The sequence below is a fragment of the Typopeltis vanoorti genome, chromosome 6 (genome assembly GCF_054136105.1).
Source record: "Typopeltis vanoorti isolate ZY-2024b chromosome 6, IOZ_Tvanoo_1.0, whole genome shotgun sequence".
NCBI lineage: Eukaryota > Metazoa > Arthropoda > Arachnida > Uropygi > Thelyphonidae > Typopeltis > Typopeltis vanoorti.
The window spans coordinates 36,460,034-36,484,713 of NC_143554.1; the positions used below are offsets into that span (position 1 = coordinate 36,460,034).

The window sequence follows — 24,680 nt, forward strand, 5'->3', positions numbered from 1 at the left end:
CGATTAGGGGTTGTAGCCTATTCAAAATTAATCGTTCATAGAGTTTAAAGAGGTTGCTGAGTAGTGATATAGGTCTGTCATTTTTTGCTTTGGTTGGAGTTTTCCCTGGTTTCAGAAAGGCCACCACTTTTTGCTTCCAGATAGTTGGTATCCTTAGGGTTCTCAGGCAAGTGTTGTATAGGTTTAATAACCACTCTTTAGTCCTGAATTTTTAATTTGTTCATTACATATATCATCAAGGCCAGCAGATTTTCTAGATTTTAATAGGTTTATGGCAGCATTGAGTTCAGTGATCATGAAATCTGAGTTAATCATATTTTGTTCCTCACTTGGGGTTCTAAATGTCTTATTTTTTAGGCGCTGCTTTTTAGGGAATTTTCCATTCAGCACCAGCTGGTGAGCAATTTGCTTAGCTGATAAGATGCAATAAGGGAATGGAATTTCTAGAATTCTTGAGGGACAAATGTCTTAGGCAACATGTAATAGAGGGAACAAGAGGTTCAAGAGTTTTGGATTTGGTTATAGCATCAGAAGAGTTGATAATAACTGAGACTGTGTTAGGCATAATGGCTGGGATGAATTGAAGCATTATAGGTCTATGTTGAGTATGTGGAATGGGATTTAAGACCTTTTTAACAGGAGTGTTGGATGTAGAAAGTATTTTTAACTTGGGTATAGTTATGTTAAAGATACCAAGCAATTTTAAACCTGGTTTTACTCCATTTTTCCCAAGTAAGCAAACAGACAAAGTGTCAAGTTTGCGCCTGCAATTTTTGCAAAACTAGCTGATCCTACAGGTAGTGCAAGACCAAGGCAACTCGTGGTAAAGGTGGAGCAAGCTCTGATCACTAATCTTAATATTTACCCTTAATGCCAAAACACATCTCCAAGAAGGGGGATGTATGATACAAAACATCATACATCCCCCTTCTTAAGGGTAAATTATGGGTAAATTAAGGGTAAATATTAAGATTAGTGATCAGAGCTTGCTCCACCTTTACCACGAGTTGCCTTGGTCTTGCACTACCTGTAGGATCAGCTAGTCTTGCATAAATTGCAGGCGCAAACTTGACATTTTGTCTGTTTGCTTACTTGGGAAAAATGGAGTAAAACCAGGTTTAAAATTGCTTGGTATCTTTAACATAACGAGTGTTGGATATTTTTGAGCTAACAAATATGAGGTCGGGGTTATATCCCACTTACAACTGCCACTGTTGAAAATTGCAGGGATGTGCAGCATCTAGGTTCTCGTTCTGCACCCTGTGAGTATCCATTAGGGGAAGCTAAAGCTGCTACCAACCAAATGCAAGGAAGAGTAATTATTATGGGTGATTTTAATTATGGCAGTATATATTGGAATGAAGAGATAGCATTTAGAAATAAGTAAAAAGGAATTTCTTGAATTTTTGAGAGATAACTATCTCAGGCATCATGTAAAGGAAGGCATGCGAGGATCAAGAGTTCTAGATCTGATCATTTCATCAGAGGTAGTAATTATGAGAAGGGTTTCATCCTTTCCTCCAGTTGATGAAAGTGATCACCTGTGTTGTGGCTAGTCATATGTAGACTTTTGTGAGGAAAGGATATATGTGGAATTATAAGGCTTGTGATTGGAGCTATAATATGGAATGAGGAGTTGAGTGGTAAGGAAATAAATGCTACATGGGAACTGACAAAGAAATACATAACAGCTTCAATGTGTGAATGGATTATGAACGGCAAAAGGCTGAATAAAGTTAGTGTAAAATGGATGGATGTGGAGCTTAAGCATGAAATCTGGAAAAAGAAGGTACTTTGGAGGAAGTACAAGATTAATAATGGTAATAATCAGTTACAGGAAGAGTATAAAGAACAAACCAGGAGAATGACTTTGTAAGGAAAACAAAAGTAGTAGAGTATGAACAGAAATTGGCAAAGAAAAACCCTAAAAAAATTTTAAGATATCTGGCAAGTGGAAGGAAGAATGATCATGATAAAATGATGTTAATAGATGAAAGTGGTAGAGTGGTAACTGCTGCAGAAGATTGTTGAGGTATTCAGTGATCAATTTATATGGGTGTTTCATTTTGATCAGAGTGGAATCATGAGGAACTTAAGTGTAGAGGACATCGGAGAGGATGGCTTAATTGTGAGTGAGCAGGAAGTATTTGAGGAAATAAATAAATTTGATGTCAATAAGGCAATAGGATTTGATGACATATCGCCATGCATCTTAAAGGGAATATTCCAGAGAATCGGCGTTAGGGAGCATTGGCATGCCTATTTAATAAAAGTCTTGCAACAGCACATTTTCCAAGGGAGTGGGGGGAGGGTAAAATTGTTCCACTGCATAAAGGTGGTGATAAGACTGTAGCTTCAAATTATAGGGCAGTCTATATATCTGGGGTCGTGGGGAAGGTACTGGAGAGATTGATGAAGAAATAGGATACAGAAATGATTGATAAGCAGTATTCCTGTATTTTTATTTATTATTTTTTTTTTTATGTTGGGCCCATATACAAGAGGATGGCTGGTCAACCTATAGTTCTTTAGTACCGTATATGGGTAGTGGGATGGGAAAGGAGAAACTTGTTGACATTCGATTTAAAAGCCTGTGTATTGTATTCCTTGGGAAATACATTAGGGGGAAGACTGTTCCACAGTACAGTAGTAGCAGGGATGAAGGAGGGGTAAAAGAAACTTGTTCTGTGGGTTTCAAGGAGTACTGTGAAGGGATATTGGGCTGTGGCTGTACATGTTTCAATGGGTTTAGTACAGAGTGGGGGAATTATTGATGCTATTTCAGATGAGCATTTTCCATGAAAATATTTGTAGAATATACAAGTTGCAGAGATTAAATGGCTATGTGAAAGTGGGGGAGTGAGTTGGTAAGAGATGGATCATTTATCAGTCTAAACTCTCCTCTGTATTGAGTCCAGTATAGAGAACAGTATTCTGTAGCTTGGCAGATTTGTGATTTGTATAAGGTTAACAGCTGTTTTGAAGTGAAGTAACGTCTTAAGCAAAAGAGAAAGCCTAGTTTTTTTGGAAGCTGAGAATGCAATGGTTGTGATGTGGTTATGCCAGGAGAGGCCTGATGTCATGGTAATTCCGAGAAGAGAAATTTCATCTTGTCTGGGAATTTGAATGCTACCAAAAATAATACCGGGGGAAAATGGTTCTTTTTTGTGGAAAATAAGACAGAACTGGGTTTTACTAGCGTTGAAGTTGACGAGGTTATCTGAGCCCCATCAGGGATGTCTTGGAGGTCCGAATTAAGGGAAGTTGTGGTTGATGTTCTGTGGATTGAAGTGAGTTGTGTAGGGTAAAGTTTATCAAATGAAAAGGAGGTTTACAATGTGCTGTCATCTGCAAAACTGTGTATTATGTTGGAGGTCAACTGAAGTAGATCATTGATGTACAGAAGGAAGAGGGTCGGTGAGAGAACTGAACCTTGTGGGACCCCCAGCATTAGTTGGATGGTGGGAGGATAGGGGGCCATCTACCATCACACATAGTGTGCATCCAGATAGGAAGCTGGCAATCCATCTGCAGAAGTCCTGAGACAGTCCAAATGATGGAAGTTTGCTTAGTAAGCCTTTGTGCCAGACCCGGTCAAAGGCTTTAGAGATATCAAGTGCAACTACTTGGGTAAATTTAGTTTAATCCTTTATCCAAGTGTGAGCAAACAAAGTTTGCACCTGAAAATATCTTCAGGACTGAGGTAAGGTAGTACAACACCAGGCAACTTGCAGCAAAGGTGGATCAAGCTCTCAACTCCATGTCTCAGTATCTCCCATAATGCACAGCACATCTCCAGAGTAATTTAATAATAAGGTGGCACACCTTTTGGCAAATCCTATAGGTAAGGATGACCTCTCCTATTGCTTCTGCCTTAGTATCTCCACTCTGGGCCTGGCTCCCACTGACGAGAAGACCTCAATAAAGGTCGAAACCAGTATGGGTAGTGCCTCTCCCCCGTAATGCATAGCATTATACATGTCTGCAAGGAGATGTGCTGTGCATTATGGGAGATACTGAGACAAGGAGTTGAGAGCTTGATCCACCTTTGCTGCAAGTTGCCAGTGTTGTACTACCTTATCTCAGTCCTGAAGATATTTTCAGGTGCAAACTTTGTTTGCTCACACTTGGATAAAGGATTAAACTAAATTTATTATAGTCTAACCAAGTGAAAAATAAACTTTCAGCTACTACTTGGGATTCACCAAATTTTTCCATGACATATGTCCAGAGATGGGTGATATATGAGAGTAGGTCACCTGTTGATCGGCATTGACGGAATCCAACAGAAACTTCCCAAAAATTTTTCAATGCAGTCCAGCAGAGAGCAGTTGAACTGATAGATGATCCCTTGCTCACTTGACTCACTTCAACAATTATCTCGCAGATGCACTGTTTCAGCTCAATATCATTTGTAAATTTACTTCTTAGCCAGTTCAGTGGATACTGCTCTGCTGAACTGGTAACCATCATTCCTCTGCTTTCTGTTGTGCCTGTTAAAACAAGAGCAGCAACTCATGATTCTTTTTCAGTCCAACTGCAAATACACCAAGCCTACTTTTCCTCTTATTCATTTATGCTAACTAGCTCTATCCTCTGGAACAGCTATCCTTGTAAAGTATTCACTAACAACTGCAACCTCTAGTTCTTGAAGAAAAATATCAGTAGTTTTCTTCTTTCCTAACTCTTGACTGCACCTGTTACATGTCACTGATGTGCTATAGGTGCTTCTACCTCTTGTGTACATGGTCAATTAAAAAAATAATAAATGAATAAATATTTTTTTTAAAAAAATTGAGGATATTGGCTATGAGAAAACAGATTGAGGAGATGTAATTTAGAAAATAGCAAGAGGGATGATATGAATGAAGTGCATAAGTTGTTAAGAGTTGCTTCCTAAATAGACATGATGCTGGGCAGATTTTTCAGTCATTGAAGTTAAAAGTGATTTTTACTTAGAGAGCAGGACAGAAGGTATTTGAGAACAACTTCTCAAATACCTTCTGCCTTGCTCTTTGCATGTTCCACAGTAAATAATCTTTGGGTGATATAATCACTTTGTGAGGCTTAGAGTAGACTGCTTGTGATTAGTTTCTTGACTGTGTAGAGACTCTTCAATGCTGATAATAACATTATTAAAAGAAAGAAGAGCATTTTAACGCAATACTGTTTTTAATGGAAGTTATGTGAATTTCTTATCAGTGTATATAATTGCTCTTTTTTTTTTTTTTTTCATAAAAACTACTTTCTAATACACTGGTTGTATACATCAGTACATTACTTTAATTTTATTGCAGATAATATGTATTATTTTTTCAGCATGCTGTATTTTTGCCAAGAACAAGGAAACAAGAAGAGGTCAGTAAAATTTTTGAATTTGGATAGCCTTATAGTAATTTAGTACTTAAATGTGGTACTTGTCTTAGCATTACAAATGAAATCTATAATTGATCTCTAACAGCAAGGGCAATTAAGATTTAATGATACTCTGAGACATAAGAGTATATGCTTAAATTATTTTTTAAAAATTCACTCTAGGTTTCCTCTTCAAGTCATTACTCATATATACTGAGAAGCCAGCAACAAATGACATACTATTTAATCTATGATGAATCAAACAAACATTTCGGAATCTTCCTTGTAAAATAAGTTATTCCTATAGAGACTGAAGACATCAACAAGAAAATCAAGAATTAAAAAAAAACAGACATTTTCATCCAGTGAAAAGCAACAGACACAATCTGTCTATATAACAATTGAATCCAAATGCTTCATTAGTAGAATTTTGCAATGCTAAATTCTGAGTTCCTTTCTTTTAAACAACTTGTATTCAATAATATAGGATAATTCTTATAAACCAAAAACATCATTTATGTCAAGATTCGTTTGTCAAACTGTAGTGTTCCTTAATAAAGATTAGTATTATTGCCTCCATGAAGTTAGAAGACTCGTCATAAGAGACCAAACACTCACAGACCATAATTCCTAATCATACCTTGCTTTGAAGTCATGTCATGGAACATTCACCATCCACTCAGGCAATGCATTCTATTCGTTCATCACTTGTCATTTAAAAAAAAAAAATCCTTTTTACTTCCTCCTAACAATTTCTAGGAATGACTTGTCATTCTCTCACCATCTGTTACCTTGTGCAACAGTTGTCCTCTATCTATCTGATAATCTCTTCTCACCAATTCACCAATTTATATATTTTTTTGTATCACCACTTTTCCTACTATTTCCCATGCTCTGCAGACCACATTTTCATTCTCATTCTCTTTGTTCTCATATTCAACATTCCATAGTTATGAAACATTCACCTCTGCACTTTTTCTAAGGTTTTCTTATCACTCAAACTTCCAATTGAGTAAATCTGGGTACAGAAATCTAAATGTAGCCTGATCATACAGTGTAACTGTCATCTCCTTATCCCTCCTTGTTAGTGTCCTTTACATTATAGCAGCAGTTTTCTTGGTAACTTGTACAACCTTTGTGATGCATCTCCTGAATTTCAGCTCCCAATCGACCAAGTCCCTAAGATCTGTTGCCTCCTTCTAGAGCAAAGTTCCTTTTATATAATAAACCTCATTCCATCTTCTCCATCTAAAGGGCATGACTTTACACTTAGCTACCTAGCAGTATAAACACCCTCCATTCTTCGGCACAAAGTGCCAACCCATTCAAGTGCTCTTGTAATAACATCATATCAAGAGCTTTCTGACATTGCTATTCCTAATTTAGCATCATCAGCAAACAAATGAATACCTTCTTTTAGACTTTGAACTATATATCAATATATAAATTAACAAAAGCAGTCCCAGAAAGGAACTCTGTGGTATCCCACTGTTACCTTTCTCTTTCAAGGCATTGCACTCCATACACAACTCACTGTACCGATCAGTCCACTGTCTTTGTAATCAGTCTACCAAACTAACTATCCATCCTCTCTTGCTCAGTATTTTAACAGTATTCTGTTATGTCATATCCTATGAAATGCTTCTCTTTCCAATATGCTTGTCACCCTACTTTTGTTACTGAAACAAAATCTCCTCTTAGCAGATTCATGCTGCTTTCTCTCAAAATATTTATATTCTTATCAATCCTGGGTTATATTCTATCTCTAACCAGCCTCTCTTACACTTTCACCTCTACAGCTAATATGCCCACTGCCTATAGTTGGACATCAATGACTTAGATTCTCCTTTGTGTGGTGACACTATTCTTCCTTCTTTCCAGTCTTCTGGGAATGTTCTTATTGTCAGACTCTTGTTAAACAATCAAGTAAAGAACACTGCCAACTCCTTTGTATATTCTCTTAATACATGCAGTGATATGCCATCTTGTCCCACAGTATTATTATTATTAACATCAAGATGATGTAATGTTCTTAACACTTCACATTTCTAAACCATGAAGTCTTCTGTCTCTCTTTCCTGCTGTTGTTGGAAATTACTCTCACACATTCCCCAACATTAAATACACTGACAGAAAATTCATTTAACATTTCCATTATATCTTCAGTGGATGTATGTGCCATCCCTTGCAGCTAAAACGAGTCTTCAATATTTAGCCTTTCTTCTACTAGTTGCATGACTGTAGAATTATTTGCTGGCCTGGTTGGCTGAGTGGTTAGCATATCTACTCTCTAGCGAAGAGGGTGTGGGTTTGAATTCCACCAGGAACATGGATGTTTGTGATTGTCCTACTAACCATTTACCATATGTACTGCTGTAACCTATGTCCTGGCACAGCATGATCTTTGATGTCTTTGTGCCATAAAAATCAAAAATAACTAACTGTATAATTATCTATGATTTTGCTTTGCTGCCTCAGCCACTCTCCTATTATATGCCAGTTTCTCCTTTCTCACTATTATTTATCTTGTAACTTTGTAATACAATCTTGCATTTTTAATAGCACTTAACATAATAAAAGATTATTAGAAATATGTAAGCACAAGAATTAATAGTAATCATTTATTAATACAGATATTTTAAGCTGAATCTATCAGTGCACAAACAAATTAACAAGGTGGAGTACCTTGTTAATTTGTTATTCCCTTTCACGGATATGAACCACACACTAGAGTGACACCATACAACAGATAAAAATAAAATAAAGATTAAAAATGAAATTAAAATGAAAATAAAATAAAAAAGATAGGATTACTTCTTGCCATTTATCAGGATGAGACTATTCCAAATTTTTTGATCGCTCATAATCTTCAGCAGCTCTAAAAAACGTTCCTAACCTCAACAAATTTGGGTGCATGAAACTGCCCCAAATTTGGGAGACTTTCATTATGAGAACTTCAGCCCAACTGCCAAGACTACCAAATTAGCCCACAAGAGGGCACCATTAGGACCTTAGGAACAATATTAGTTTCTTGCTTTCTTCCTCATTTGCTTTGTGTTAGTTCCTGAGTGCACATACCATATCTTTATGTTCCTGAAGATGGCAATATGATGTTGCCGAAATATAGAAGTGATTCATTAAAGTTACCTTTAATTAATATACTTCATTTGCGTTGTTAATTCCATAAACTAATTACCTGAAACAGATCAAATGTATTGCTATGAGGAGTAGAGTCCACTTTCTCCTCTTTTAGCCAATTTCTATGTTGAACATCTTGTCATTCTCCTCAATACAATTACAGCCTTCATCTTGGATATGCTATTTGGATGATGTTTGTCACATTTGGCCTGAATCTGAAGCATCTCTACCAGCCTTGCTAACCAAGATGAACAACCTACACCCACACATCACCTTCATGTAAAAAAGAAAAGGTGGAAAATTAGCATTCTTGGACAATCTCCTCTACCATACCTCATCTGGCATATTTACAACTTCTGTTCATCATAAACCTACCTTCACATGCTGCTACATACAACAGAATTCAGCCTATCATCCTTCTCAAAAAATTAGCATCATCATATCCTTACTTAATAGAGCATGTGTTGTCTGCTCCAACCTGGAGGATCTATGATTGGAACTTGACACTGTTCAAAGCATCATACATAATTGCTTCACCTCAAAGAAGATTAGACGCACCTATGACACAAGCTGGTCATAAACCCTGTACGGTAAGTTCCAGTTATCACAGGAATCTCTGGATTGATTTCAAAGATGTTTAAAACATAAAGTTTAGTTCCCATTTTTCCTGTTTATAAAATCTCCTCCTGATGTTACCATCTGCAAAAGATAAACACCCCCTCCCCCAAGTGCTTACCAGGTTTAGTGTGACCTCTGCTCTTATTTTGGACAACCAGGGTATTCTGTTGAAAAACAACTGCAAGAACATCAATCTTACATTATGCATAGTATGCCTGAAAAATCTGGCCTGGCACAGCATGGAGTGGACACCGACCATAATATCCACTGGTCCTGTACACACCTGTTATATTGATGTCACTTTCAGTTTGAGCAGTTGTTCAGATAAAGTGCAGAAGTTCTTTTACACTGTCTAAACTTAAATTGATATTACTGTCTATCCATATCAAAAATTTGGGAGAGTGTCATCCTGATAAATGGCAACCGGTAACTCCTTTCCCCATTTTACAGTTTATTTTTATTTTATTTTATTTTTATTTATTTACCATCTGTTGTATGGTATCACTCTAGCATGTGGCTCATATCTGTGAAAGAGAATACCAATCCATTGTTCATGCTCCACCTTGAGATTTTGCTTGCACACTGATCAGCTGCTAGATTCAGGTGAAAATATCTGCATTAATAAATTACTATTAATTCTTGTGGCTGAATGTTTCTAATAATCTTTTACAATCTTACCTTGCTGCAAATAATTAATCTCAAATCAATTCCCAGACAATTTCCTACAACTGATCAGGCCATGATTGATATCGGGCTGTTTTCCTTGGCTTATTTATAATAATAATTATTATCATCATCATTATTATACCAATATTTCCATGGAATCAGAAGACTCATCACAAGAGATCTGTTATTAACACAATACCTATCATACCTTTCCTTAAACTCATTCACTGATGAAGCACTCACAACCACCTCTGCCAATCCATTCCACCCATTCATCACCCTTCAAGCAAAAAATCTAGTCATAACACCCTTACTAACAATACCCTTATGCAATTTCTATGGGCAACCCATTGTTCTTGCCCTTCCAGCCATGTGCTGAAAGATCTTCAGTATGAATCCTATAAAACCCATTCAATAACTAATATGCTTCTATCTTTTTTTGCCTATTGGCCAGTTTTTGAAGCTCGCAGATCCTCAGTATATTTTCACATTAAGTATTCCCTCTAAATACTCCCCCCCCCCCACTTCTCCATTTCCCATGGAATCCAGGTGACCAGATCTGCATAGTATGGCCTTATTAAAGGCATATAAAGGAAAACAATAAATTCTCTATCCCTGCTTATTAGTATGTTCTTCAACACCCGCATAATCTGAATTAGAGATAGATAGTAAGGCAAGTGATGTGAAGTCATTAGCCTCTATATATAAGTAGTGCACTTGTGAAGTTACTTCATGCACAAACTTTGTTTGCTTACACTTGGATAAAGGATTAAACCAAGAATATAATTTCTTGGCATCTTTAATTTAAACCACGTAATCTGATATGTTGTTTTGGCTGCCTTTGCAAAATGATCTCTAAACTTTAGTTTCCTGTCCACAATCATTCCCTAGGTCCCCGTCCTCCTCATTTTCCTGCAGTTCATTTCCATCGCTATAGTACACAGCTTGTGATCTCTTCTTCCCAAAGTGCATCACTTTACACTTAGACATATTTAACTGGTAACCATTTACTTTTGCCCATACTGCTAGTCTATTTAAGTCACCCTGTGAGATTTCTGTATCACCTTTGTTCTTCTCAGTTTTGTATCATCAGCAAACAACTGAATATTTCTCATGAAATCATTTTCTTTCATTATCATTCATATATGAATTAAACAACAGAAGACCAAGTAGTGAGCTTTGTTGTATACAACATTAGTAACCTGCCTTCTCTTGAACTCAACTCCTCCATAAAACACTCTTTGATATCTGTGCATCAGCCACCCTCTAATCCAAATCACATCCATCCATCCATCCCCATTTGCTCCAATTTATGCAACATAGTTCTATGTGGAATCTTGTCAAATGCCTTTGCAAAGTCTAGCAATATTACTGAGGAGCCATTTCCCTCATCTAGCTCCATTCACTATACATTGTCACTTTATAATCAAGTGACAATATATAGTGATAAACTGACAATTTTGCAAATAAACATAAGCAAAATTATGAAGGCAAGCCCTATCTATCCTTCACAAAATCATGTTGTCGCTTATAGAGTATCATATTCCTATCCACCCTGTCCTAAATTCTTCTTTTATCAATTTCTCCAATATCTTAACCACCACTCCTGAGCTGCTGATTGGCCTATAATTTGCTACTCTGTCTTGGAGCTTCCTTTATGCAGTGGGAGTGTTTTGCCCTCTTTCCACTCCATTTCACCTACCCATTGCTTAGGCTTAAATTAAACAGCTTTGTCAGAGAAGCTGATAATTCTGGTATAGAGGCTTTCAACTTGGTCTGAGTAGCTGATAATTCCTTTTTATGTTCTCATAATATATAGGCTGATATGCTATCTAATCCCCAGGCTGTGTTCCCATGAAGATTTTGCAATATTCTAAGCACCTCCATTTCTTCAGTCTCTATTCTCCCATCAGTCAATGTCACATTGGGCATTACATCATCACCTAGATAGTACACTCTTGCAAAATGGTCATTCAGTAATTCAGCTATTTCATTTGCTTCTGTTATCTCCCCACCATCAGCACCTTTTATAGTAATCCTTCAATAGTCATTTCTCCCTTTACATGCCACATAGCAAAATAACTCTTTAGAATTTCTTTTGTCCTCATCAGCTAGCTTTCTCTCATAATTAGCTTTGGTCTTTCTTACCATACATTTCACAGCCTCCATAACTCAATCAGTATAGATGAAACTCTTTGGTCGGAAAGATATGGGTTCAATTCCAGTCTGTGACGTGAGGAACTTTTATCTGGTCTCTTTCAACTGTGAGTTAGCCGGTCTCATACAGAGATAAAGGGTTTTTTTTCACCCAAAAACTTGGGTTTTTCATCCCCCAGAACAGGCAAACCGGCCCTGTGAACACACACGCAAATCTACAGTCATAAAAAATGCATACTTAATCCCTCATTAGGAGGGCTCAACTTGTCTTAAGGAATGGGGGAAGAAAGGGGGGGGAACCCATATGAAATTTAAAAAAACATGCATTTCACCCTTTTTTTCCCTCTGTGCATTGTGCTGCTCATGGGCATGATGATGATAAATTTTTCCTTTATATTATCTCCACAACTTTTTCTTTGTCTGCAACTCTTGCATAATGAAGCTGTCCTTTCATCTAATGTATATCATTCCTCCAAGATCATCAGCAATATCCTACTCCTCTTTCAACTTTGCTGCCATTTTGAAAAATGCTATAGCCATCATATTCCGTTCCCATTAGTTTGCCATTTTTATCAGCCACACCTCACTAAAATCAGTAATTTGTGAAGTGTCTAATTTATCAAAGCTATAGATTCTGTTCCTTTTTTTCTTAACACTCTTTGCATTGATGTAGAAGCTTATACCTCCCCCCACCCTTTCCCTCAATTCCTCATTTCATCATTCAACAAGACCTTTGACTTTGTTGCTCCCAATGATTCCTGCATCCTTATCTTTCATTTCATTATCATCCATTTCACACCAGTCTTGGTAGTTTGCACTCACAGGTTCCACCATCTTATTTTTGTTTCCTTGCCTGCACATACTCACTCTTCTACTCTCATCAGCAGTCTACCCAGCTTAACACTGCTACATCTGTCTTTATAAGATATTGGAGAAAATGGTTAATGCCAGTCTTTTGTGATATTTGGACATCACTGGTCTTTTGTCCAACACGCAATGCAGCTTTCATAGCCAAATTGGCATTGGACCATTTTAGTCTGTCTAAGAACATCTCTAAGATCCTACCCCTCTTTTCTTCCTTGCCAACAAGATTGTGATGTCATCTACACAGGTTCTACTAACAGATCTTCATGGGCAAGACTACAAGAAAACTTCTGTGACTGCAACATCCCAATTCCAACAATAAAATAAAAAACACAACACCTAAAAGAAAAACAGAATACAAAATACAGGAAAAACAGAAATAGCAGTCCATGCCCTTGAACAGAAACATACCTCACAAATCAACAAGGTCATAATAATAGATATACAAGAAAACGAAACAATGCTTAGAATATTGGAAACGATAGCCATAAAATGTGACAAAAACTCAATGAATGTCCACTGGCCCTACATAATCTCTGAGAGTTGGAAGCTCCATAACATAAAAATTAGGTCACGACTCTGACCAATAGGAGACAACACAGATACACCAAAGACAGAAACACCAAGCTAGCATGACATAGCCTCCACTTCCCCCACGAGCTCCAAAGACGACACACTATCAAAACGGCTCATGCCCCCTTTACTTCCACCCCTGATTTATCCCATCATATCCTTGTCCAAAAATTTATATTTTTCACCGCCCCCCAAAGTATTCTCTGCCCACCAATAATTCTCCCACATCTCTCTACCCCCACATTTCCACACCCCCCTTCTTTTCAATCATACTGCCTTCCTTTAACAGCAGATGAATGTATATCACCATATGCAGGATGCCGCTTAATAAGAAGACAGCCAGCTACATCCCACAAAGGTATGTCTGAATTATTCCTTCTATGTATTCTTCATATATCTGTCTATATAAAACATCAGTAATGTCCTAAAATTTGAGTAAAAAGCCAATGACATTATAAAAGGGGCACTCCTAAACAAAAATAGGCTAAATAGCCATAAAAATAATATTTACTTAAAGGAATAACATGGAAATCTTCCCAGAAATAATACCTATATCTCTAAGATGAATTCCTGAAATATGAACATCAGTTTCAGTTTTCTTTTACATGGAAAAAGCTTATGGCAGCTTTAGAGATATGGTTTAGGGGTATCCTCCTACTTTTTTTAAGAACTTTCTCTTTTGCATGTATGCCAAGTCTGAGTAGAAAACATGTTATCCTGGACATTTTATAAAGAGGATAGTTTTCCCAGTTCTCTGGCTTAAGTTTAACACTCTCTATTATCAAAGTTAACTCAATCACTGAGTAACTTCCTCCTACTGTGGATAATGCTCTCTATTTTGTTAACCAATGTTTGAAATCTGAGGCTCTGTTGATTCTATTGTTTTTTATTTTATTTTATTTATTTATTTTTTTGACTGCTTTGTATTCATTTAAATTACATTAAATGCAGTAACTATTCATAGTGAAGAATTTATGGAGACAAAAACACAAGTGTTGGAGTAATTACTTATAATTAAGAAAATAACATTCGACGTTTCAACATCTGTATCGAAGTCATAATCAGGAAAACATACATATACAAACAACACAAACTAAATGACACTACACAAAAGTAAGATAAATCTAAATGCTTTGTTAATCATTTACCCTAGTCTGAACTTGGGTGGGAAAAAAAAATAATAATAATAATAAATAAAATATATAAAAATATATAAATTAACAAAATAAAATACATTTTTATGCATATCAGTAGAATAATATATAGATGATAAAAAAACTCTAAATAAATAAAAATAAAGTTTTATAGCACAACTACATTAATCACATTTCTGCAGTCCCCTTATATTAAGGTTTTTCTTGGGTTGGAGTTTTGCCATCATGTTCTGGACGCTATATAAGTTGCAGGTGGGTCTTCCAGATTCTTGGAATTACTAATCATCATTCTTGTTTAGATGATGTTTCAGCATCTCACAAGCTTCCTTGAACTTTCTTTCAAACCAGGTTTTGGTGAGGTTCAGGGACTTGGCATCTTTCCAGTTGATTCTGTGGTATGTTTGAGGTGCATGGTCTGACAAGCCTGTTTTACCATATTCATTCATTTTTCCAAGGCATGTTGTCTGATCAAGAACAATAGTAGCATTACCTTTATCCACATTGGTAATATGATGTCTTGGTTATTTCTTAGACATTTAAGGGCTAATTTTTCTATTTTGGTTAAATTGCAACTTAGCTGTTTATTATTATTAAATGTTTAATGTGTTTTATGTTATTAATATGTTGGATGCTTCCATTTGTATTTTATTGGCTATATTGGAGTAGAGTTATTTTAGGCCTCTTTCAATATGGTATATGAAGTCTAGTTTATTTACTGACCTTGGTGCGATAGCATAGTTTAAGCCTTTTTACAAAAGTGAGAGTATGTATTTTGGTTGGATACCAATTGGTATCCAATCCAACCAATACAAACTATATCAAAAAGAAAACAACAGAATTAATCAAGTTATTGATCATGTTGCCATAGGAAACAATTAAAAAACTATTACTGCATTATTCCCATGCTTCGAGAATTTATGACCTGCCTAAAATACAGAAAACAAACACACCACTATGAACAATAGTTGAAGGAATCGACAGTGCCAGTTATCACTTAGCCTAGAAACTAGTGGCATCTTGCACCTATAAACCTGTTGCACCAAAGAAACAACCTGATATCTAATCCTCAAAGTAGATAAATACTAATGTTGTACATCTTGTTAATAGTTATCTTGATACTGAACGAATGTAGATTAGCTATAGTTCGCCCACCGATTAGAGATCCTTCGACACTTCTGTGCATCTCAGAAAAAGGAGAATCCATTCCGATAATAGGGTAATCAGTCCGTATTGTGGGATGAGTTGTTTATGATTACAGGTCGGAAAATTAACTTCTCTTTCATGATTATTGTAGTTAACTATGTTGCTTGTATAACAGTTGGAAAATTTTACCTATAAAGCACATGATTTCGTGTTGGCGACCAATTCGGACGTCTGTCATTTCTTTCTCCCCTTCAGCATGAATCGACTATTCTTGGAAAGACGCGAAGCAGGGACCTACAAACAGTGGGCAAACTATAATAATATTGGATTTAGCTGATTAAATTGTATTCTGTATTAGCTTAAACCAAAACAGAATGATGATAAAACATGATAACTAGAAATTTTATGTCACCTGATTAAACACAGTCCCTGCTGTTCACCCCAGATAATAGATGAGCAGTTGAAAAAATTTCCACTCTTCATCAGTAGAATTTAAGATTTGGAGCATGAACATAAGAAGCATAAATGAAAAAAGAATGAAACTCGCATAAGAATTAGTGAAGTACCAGATCAACATAATTAGTATCACTGAAACAGAGAAGACAAAAACAAATGTGGTGTTTATAAATAACAACAAGGTATTGTTATTTAGAAAAAAATATTCAGGCAGTAATAAACATTCTTTAATTAATATAAAAAAGTATACATATATAATTATTTTTATAAAATTTGATTTAAAAAATTCATAAGAGATACAATTTCTCTCTTTCTCACATGCGCATGTGTGCACACACACACACGCGTTTGGCTTCAGAATAATAATTTTATTAAGATACAAACAAAGAAAAAAATTTCTTACTTATCTCTTTTAGAATTGATTACTTGATGTTTTTGATATGCTCATACAATCAGTTTCAAATTGAGAACCTGTTCACTGCGATTTGAAGTTAACATTCTTCTCAAAAAAAAAAAAAAAACTCCTTTAAGTGAAAGAAATACTTATCCTACTTCAGATTACAGTGTAAAGATTTTATGGGAAAGAAGCATTCTAGGAGATACCAAATTTTTGACAAAGTGATGTACACAGACTACTCTTTCACCACTTTGTGCAATATTCATTGGTGGGTAGCAAATTTTTCTATTGTTGATTTGAGAGATTTTTCACACTGTTCCATCCTCTTGGCTCCAGAAATGACTGGAGAGAGCAATCAAGGCTAACTCATGCAGTTAACTTAGAAAAGACTAACCAATTGGGGGTACCAGTCATCTCTGGATTTTAGTTTCAATTGGTCTTTTGGTTGTTCTGCTATATAAGACTGGTGAAAAAGATAAAAAGATAGCTTTTGGCTACATAATGATAAAAAGGAGCTGAGGTCTTTTTTTTTCTGTCACCCCCTCCTATCTGTCTTTTCATTCTCCTAATGCTGTCAGGCTTTCTTGTTCCTCTAATCTACTCTAGGCCTATGATGAACACCTCTTCACTTTTTCACCTCAATGAAACTTGAAACAATTCTGAGTAGTGACTCTTCCCATAATGCATAGCAATACATACACATCTTAAAGGAAGTGTGCCATGCATTATGGGATACTCGTTAGCTGAAATAAAAATTTGTGTTTGAGCTAGTATAATTTTTATTTCTGTAGATACCAGATGAGGTCCTAATCCAGCAACAAAAGTGTTCTCATCCGGAAATGAAAGAGCTGTCAAGTACCCTTGGAGAAAGTGAAAAAGATTCTCTGTAAGTTTGATTTTTTTTCTTTCAAAATTTAACTTCTGTCAGAGTAATTGAACAAAATTTCTTTGGCATTTTGACATACATATCCCTAAATGTTGTGTGTGCGTGTGTGTGTGTGTGTGTGTGTGTGTCTTTGCCTTGTGTGACTGATGATAAATGATGTAAATGAGAGAAATAAATCTGAAATATGAATATATTATTATCAGTATTTTCTTAGGCTCATTGCCAATGATAATTAAAACCTCCTTCTCATTATTATTATTGAATAATAATGATATTAATATTGTATAAGGATGCAATAATTAGAGATGTGATGATTAATAAAGTGCACAAAACATGTTTTCACGGTGGAACAATGAAACAAATAACTGATGTGTTGCAGAAAAGGAAAGACGGGAAGACCGGGAGTCAAAATTAGTGGTAGTCATGGGCACAAATAACTTAGTTGAGGAAAAAAAGAATGTTAATAGGGACTTGAAGAAGTTGCTGTGGCAGGTAAAGAATAATAGTGTTGTTGGAAAAGTTGTCATCATGTTGCTCAGATTTGACAACAGTGAATTGAGAAGTAGAGCAGAGATAATGAATAGTAAGATGGCTGAGTTGTGTGAAGCAAAGGGGGGTTCAATTTGTAAATCTATGGAGTGAATTTGTGATCAGAACAGACGCTCTTCATGGAATTGGGTGTGTCAGAGCCCCGTTAGCCAGCAATTTTCAGGTTCTCTGCTGGGTTTGATGTAACAATCCAAGTGAAAAAAAAGTGGTAGCAGGATTTGACAAAAGAAAACTTTGATAAGATACTAGAAAGTTTTCTGGTGTAACCATCCAACTCTTAAAAAAAATAAATAAATAAAAATAATAAAAAATAAATAAATTTTGTGCTACCGTATTGGCTCCTCACCCTCCAAAGCAAACCACCTACTTCTTGCCACTTCTGCCTTGCACATGAGCAAATGCCTCGGACGTGGGGTTGGACCTCCAAGGCATACAAGAATAAGGGGGAATGCAAGATACAGGAATACAGGAATGCATTAATTTGGATTTCAAATTTCATGAAAGGAAAAAAAAACAAAAGTAAAAGTTAATGGAATTTATTCCAACATGAATCGAACTTGGGCTGGAGTTCCACAAGGTTCTGTTTTAAGCCCACTCCTATTTCTCATCTATATGACTAATATCGCCTCACATAATAAATGACACAAAAATAGCATGCTATGCAGATGATATAGCAATCTGGCACACAAGCAGTAATCCTCAACAACCTGAAAAAGTCTAAATAATTCAATAAAAGGCTTAGAAAAATGGGCAAAGGAACTTAAACTACAGATAAACCCAGAAAAAACAAAACTGAGAATCTTCCCCACTGATAGAAAAAATAGATACAATTACAACCACCAAATCAAAATATATAATACCAAAATAGAAAAACAGTCTCCAAAATATTTAGGCCTAACCCTAGATACTGAACTGAGATTTACCACTCATATTATAAATATATCCAATAAAACTCTTAAAAAGCTTAATATCATCAAAAGGTTTTGTGGAACAAAGTGGGATGCAAAACCGAAGACACTCAAAACTACATATACGGCACATATACGACCCACTATGGAATATGACTCATCAATCTAGGCTCCAGCTTCTACTAGCTCAAAAGAAAAACTTGACAGAGTACAATCAAGAGCAGCAAAAATGCTCATAGGTGCATTCTCATCCACAAATAATTTAAAAGCTCAACAAGAGTGTGGGCTTCATATACTAGAAGACAGAACTAGAATACACAGTTAAATTCACTAACAGGATCACATCTCACTCAGGACTTTCGATGCCTGGACAAGAAAATCTAGACTAAAGAAATCATCTATGTTACAATATGATCATGAAATTAGAAAACAGATTGACTTAGAGCACCTATCCATTGAATTAAGCAAAGAGTCATTCTTTTCCACTGTTCAACCAAAAAAAAACAATGATAAACTTAAATCTCCTCGAACCTTGTTCAAAAAAGTATTATTATCCAAGCCTCCATGGAGTCAAAAGACTCATCGTGGGAGGTCGTTTTTAGGAAACACAAAATTTATCATACCACTCCTTGAACTCATTGACCATTCCTGCTCCAACTACTCTCAACCCCCAGCAAGAAAATAAAAGAAAAGGACTTGACACTATACATCACTTATTCAATCCAAACCATGTCATTGCCTACACTGATGGATCAGCTGATGAAGCACTCAACCAAAGAAGTTCAGGGGTTTTTCTAACTCTACCTGGAGGCGAAGAAATGCAAATCAAAACCACAGCTGGCAAAATAGCTTTAAACTTCACTTGTGAATTAACAGCCATACAAACAGCTCTCAAATTCTATCTCTCAAATCCAGTAATAAACATTACAGAAGGAATAACCATCTACAGTGACTCAAAATCTGCACTTGAGGCATTAAAAAATGGAAAAACAAATCTCACACAGGAAATTCATGAACTACTAACTACCTTAAATTTGAAAAATAAGAACTGCACACTGCAATGGATACCAGCCCATGTAAATATTGAAGGCAATGAAAGAGCAGACAGACTAGCCAAAGAAGTAAGATACTTACCTCAAAAATTACACCCACTATCACTAACTAATGCTATCGCCAAAATAAGATTGGTAAAACAAACTATCAAGAAGAAGAATGAAATCAGTGAAATTAAGAAAATAGAGAAATAACCACAGACATCACCAGACTAAGGATCAAACATTTTAAAGGCATGAAAATTCATCCAGACGGTAGTATGAGCTATGAAACATGCAAAAACTGTCTAGGAGTTGAACTAACACCTGTCCATATTTATTCTTGTCCAGCAATTGCTGCTGCTCTACAGAAAATTGACAATAACCCTAGAGAAAAGCTCTACTCCATCAAAGTTCGCAGATTGCCAAAGCAGTAATACAGATTCACGGTCATATCTAGAAGCTCTTCAATGGACATGACAACAACATGGAGTGAATTTGAAGGAAAGTTGGAATGGTTTAAAGTTGATGGATTTCATTTGAATGGGTTTGATTTTGGTCATTTAGAAAGGCTATTGTTTTCTGAGAAGGCACAGAGTCAAGAAGTTAATGTAGTAAATGATCAGAGTCTACTTGTAAAGCAGGATAGTACAACTAAATGGATTGTATGACAGGAGATGATATGAAGTAGAAGATGTGGTCACAGCAGCATAAGGTGATGGAATTCATAAAGGCAGATGAAATGGAAGGAATGGATATCAGAATCATGATCAGGAAATGGGAGTGGTCAGACCGAAGAGAGATGTGGTGTTATAACGTTCTGTATTTCTATTACGTATTTCTCAACCCTGCTTCATCTTTGTTCTTTACTTAAAACTTGGCAAATTATCATGAATGGTCGAATGCTACCATTTATTTATTTCTACTAGAGCTTATGTTCTCATGCTCTATAGTCTAACAAATTTCTTTGTTTTACAACTGCTCCAGTTAGACTATGTATTGAGTGCAAGATTATAAGATTTTTAATACAAAGCAGATATTGTTGTCCGCTTATGTTAATCTTTGCCTTTAATTAATCGTGGCTTGATTATTGATCACTTAGACTTTATCTTATGCAGGTTCGAAATTTTTAGGATAGTGCATTACAGAATGAGTCCAATGTGTTCACAAACTATTTAATTAAATCAAAAGGCATTATGATTTACACAGTTTGATTCACCTTAACATATATATACAATTGCATTACAATTCTATGTTATTTTAAATTCTTCCTAATTCAAACTTGGTTCTAATTTTCTTCCTTTAAAGCTAATTCACAATCCTTCCAGCCATATATATACACAAACTGACAATGAAGCATACCTTGAGTAAGCTTAATTCAATATAATTTTGCATTATCTTATTGTACCCATAAACAGACACTTGTCTGCGCAGTTAGCCTAGTGACTTTGTGCTTCGCAACCATATGCCTGGGGAAGGAGTGTCCTAGGTTCGATTCCCATCAACGACTTGAGGAGCTCAAGAATCTTCCTCAGCCATAGCCAAGTTAGCCAGTCTTGGGCATGGACAGCAGGGTTTTTTCCGCCAGTTTATCTGGTGTTTTTCATCCCGCAAGCAGGCAACCGGTCCGAGGACACATGGATTACAGTCAAGAATACTGACCCAGCCATAGGTCTGATTTGTCAGCCTATGCTGGTTCCGGAGCCTGGATAAAATTTGGGGGAACTAAATGGTACCGTGAACTCCCGTAAAAAGGGGAATGCTGTATCATCACACGGAATTTATTTATTTAACAGACACTTGATGTACATTCTTGTTCAGAATTATCACATACATAATACTTACAATTCTCGTTTACATGAATTTTTGTTCACACAAAAGTGCTCCGTATGCCCTTCTGCTGGCATTTTCTTGATTTCCTGCCAACTTTCTTCTTTGTTTTAATCATTGATTATTCTATACTCATTAGGACTCTTAGCATGGTGCAACATGCAGCTCTTTCCTGGTGAGACGTCCCAATAACTGGCATAATATTTCTCATGGTGACAGACCCAGGCATGAGAAGAGTTAGAAAAACTAGCACAAAGCCCTCTTCGAGATTTTGCCTTATGCATACAACAGAAGGCCCAGACTTCTGTTGTATGCATACACGTGTCTCTTGAAACTTCCATATATGGTCACTTATTGACATTTGACCATGACGACATCATTCTTTGTGCATCTTTTGAAATTGCCATATATGGACGTGAGTTAACAGCATTACATAATGGCATCTTGCGCCATATTATTTTAACAAAGGCTCATGATTAAATTATTACAAATACAAGATTATTACAGACAAAATTGAACATATCTCTGAGTGCAATCTTCTTAGAAAAACATGTAAAAGTGAACATGATAAGTTACATACTTACATATCATGAGAGATTTTACAATGGTAAAGCTGATATAATCAGCTTTAAGCCTCAAAGACACAGGGATTGTTAGTTTGTACACAAATGTAAGGAGTGTTCGAAATGAGAGCTGGGTATGTTACATTGACTGAGTCAGTACGCCCATAGTTAACTAGAATGAGTGAAACTTGGTTGTCTGAGAAGAATGTGATGTCAGGAATAGAAATGGATGGATATATTAATTTTCCAGAGGGACAGAAATGTGAAAAGATGAGGTGGTGAGTGTTGTTAATGATTGCAGAGGAATTGTGTCCACAACGTGTAGATGTTGATAGTGCATGCATGGATTTTGAATTTGTGTGGTGTGAAGTTGAAATTAACAGACTAGTATATCTGATAGGATGCTGTTATATTCAGGGAATGTAAAGAGTACTGATTGCAAATTGGTTGGGAATGTAAAAAGAAGGTGATCCTGATGAAAGACTAATTACAGGAATATATAATGAAAGGAGGAGATAGTGTATGGGAACAAGGAGAGTGAGTTTGATGAGTTTCTGAGAGATAAGTAAGCAACAAGCAGCAGTTTCTGAGAGATCAAGCACTGATATGGCTTTAATGTTTTGGATTTAGTGATAACTTCACAAGATGTAGTTGTTAATGAGGTATTGACACTGCCACCACTTGGTAAGAGTGATCATCATTATTATTATTATTTGACACCTCCAGGGAGTCCAGAGACTCATCGAGGGAGAGTGTGCCAACAGCATCGAACGATTGCCCCCCCCCTTCCAACTACTAACCGCGCTCAAACTTACTTAACTGAGCCATTAGTAGCAGAGGCTCTACCAATCGACCAACCTACTTGTTTGGGATGTGGTGAAACCAGAAAAGGTTACTGCCAAGTTATTAATGTATAGATAAAATAACAGTGGCCCAAGGACTGAACTCTGAGTTAAACCCCTGGTCTCCTTGAATCTGGCAGATTTACACCCACTGTATACAACTTTTTGATATCCATTTGTCAACCATCCGCTGATCCAAGTCAAGAGTTTATATTCCAATCCTGTATTCTCCATTTTATGCAACAGCCTTTCATGTGTTATCCTACCAAATGCCTTAGAAAAATCCAACATTATTATAGTGTATCCATTCCCTTTATCTAACTTGGACATAACATTTTTATAAAATATGAGCATATTGCTAAAAGATGACCTTCCTTTACTAAACCCATGCTGTTCCTTGCCGAGTATAACATGTTTGTCTACCCATTTCTGTATGCAAGGTCTTACAAACTTCTCTAAAATCTTCACTGTTACACCAGAGATACTGATAGGTCAGTAGTTAGACACATCAGTTTTTGCACTACCCTTGTACAATGGAACTGTCATACATTCCTTCCATTCCTGTAGTATCATTTCTGAGCCGAGACTCAAGTTATACAAACGTGTGAAAGGTGTAGCCAATTCGCCTGAACATTCCTTTAGCAAACTGGCTGATATTTCACTGTCCCTATAGACAAATTCTTTTCTGGGTTATGCAACAGCTCTTCAGCCTCATTTTCATGAACCTCTAACTCTTCATCCCACGAAGCAGTAACACTGTGCACCATGTTACATACAATTGGTTGATATATCTTAGCAAAGTGAGTACTCATTAACTGAACAATCTCATTAGCTTCTGACACTAGAGTACCATCTGCATTCAATAAAGTTATTCTTCCACATTCATTCTTTCTTTTGCTTGCAGCATAACAATAAAATTCTTTTGGATTGCTTTAGCTTTCATGGCCAATTTCTTTTCATACTCCAATTTAGCTTTCTTCACAATACTCATTACTTTTCTGGCCTGAGCTTTATATATTTCATAACTCCTCTCACTCTTATTCTCACAATATTCTTTCCACATTATCTTCTTCTTGTGGGCAGCAATGTCAGCAATGAATGGGAATCTTTTCAAAGATTCCCATGAATTGCTGACATTTTTCCCATTCAGTAACTGATATCATGGGACCAAAGATAGTATTCTTCTAAGTTGATCATAATTTCCAGCTTTGTGGTTCAGCATGTAACCTGTTTTAATTGGAGCATCTATACAATTAGATACTTTCCAAGAAAGTACAGCATGATCACTGTCACCAATTGGTGGTAAAATAGCCATATTCTTCATAGAGTGCCCTTCTGATGCTATGTGCAAATCCAACACTCTTTGATCTCGAATTCCTTCTTTCACATGCTACTCTTGAGAAAGTTGTCTTGCAATAATTCATTAAATTCCTCCTCTTTCTTTTCATGAGATTTCTCTTCTACCCAATCAATGTTTGGAAAGTTAAAGTCACTTATAATGGTTATTCGTTTGGTACCCATAAGGCTAAATTGGCAATGCATTTCTTTGT

General features: G+C 36.2%; 1 protein-coding gene across 5 annotated transcripts in view; it reads left to right on the forward strand.

Annotated features, from left to right (window-relative positions):
* Positions 1–24,680, forward strand: part of LOC150105383 (lisH domain-containing protein ARMC9-like) — a 694,238-nt gene that overhangs the window by 530,593 nt on the left and 138,965 nt on the right. For all 5 annotated transcript variants that reach the window (XM_090394755.1, XM_090394754.1, XM_090394756.1 and 2 more), the window contains exons 21-22: positions 5,320–5,358; positions 17,313–17,407. In XM_090394755.1, coding sequence (XP_090250881.1) covers positions 5,320–5,358; positions 17,313–17,407 — 134 coding nt within the window. The remainder of the gene's footprint in view (positions 1–5,319; positions 5,359–17,312; positions 17,408–24,680) is intronic.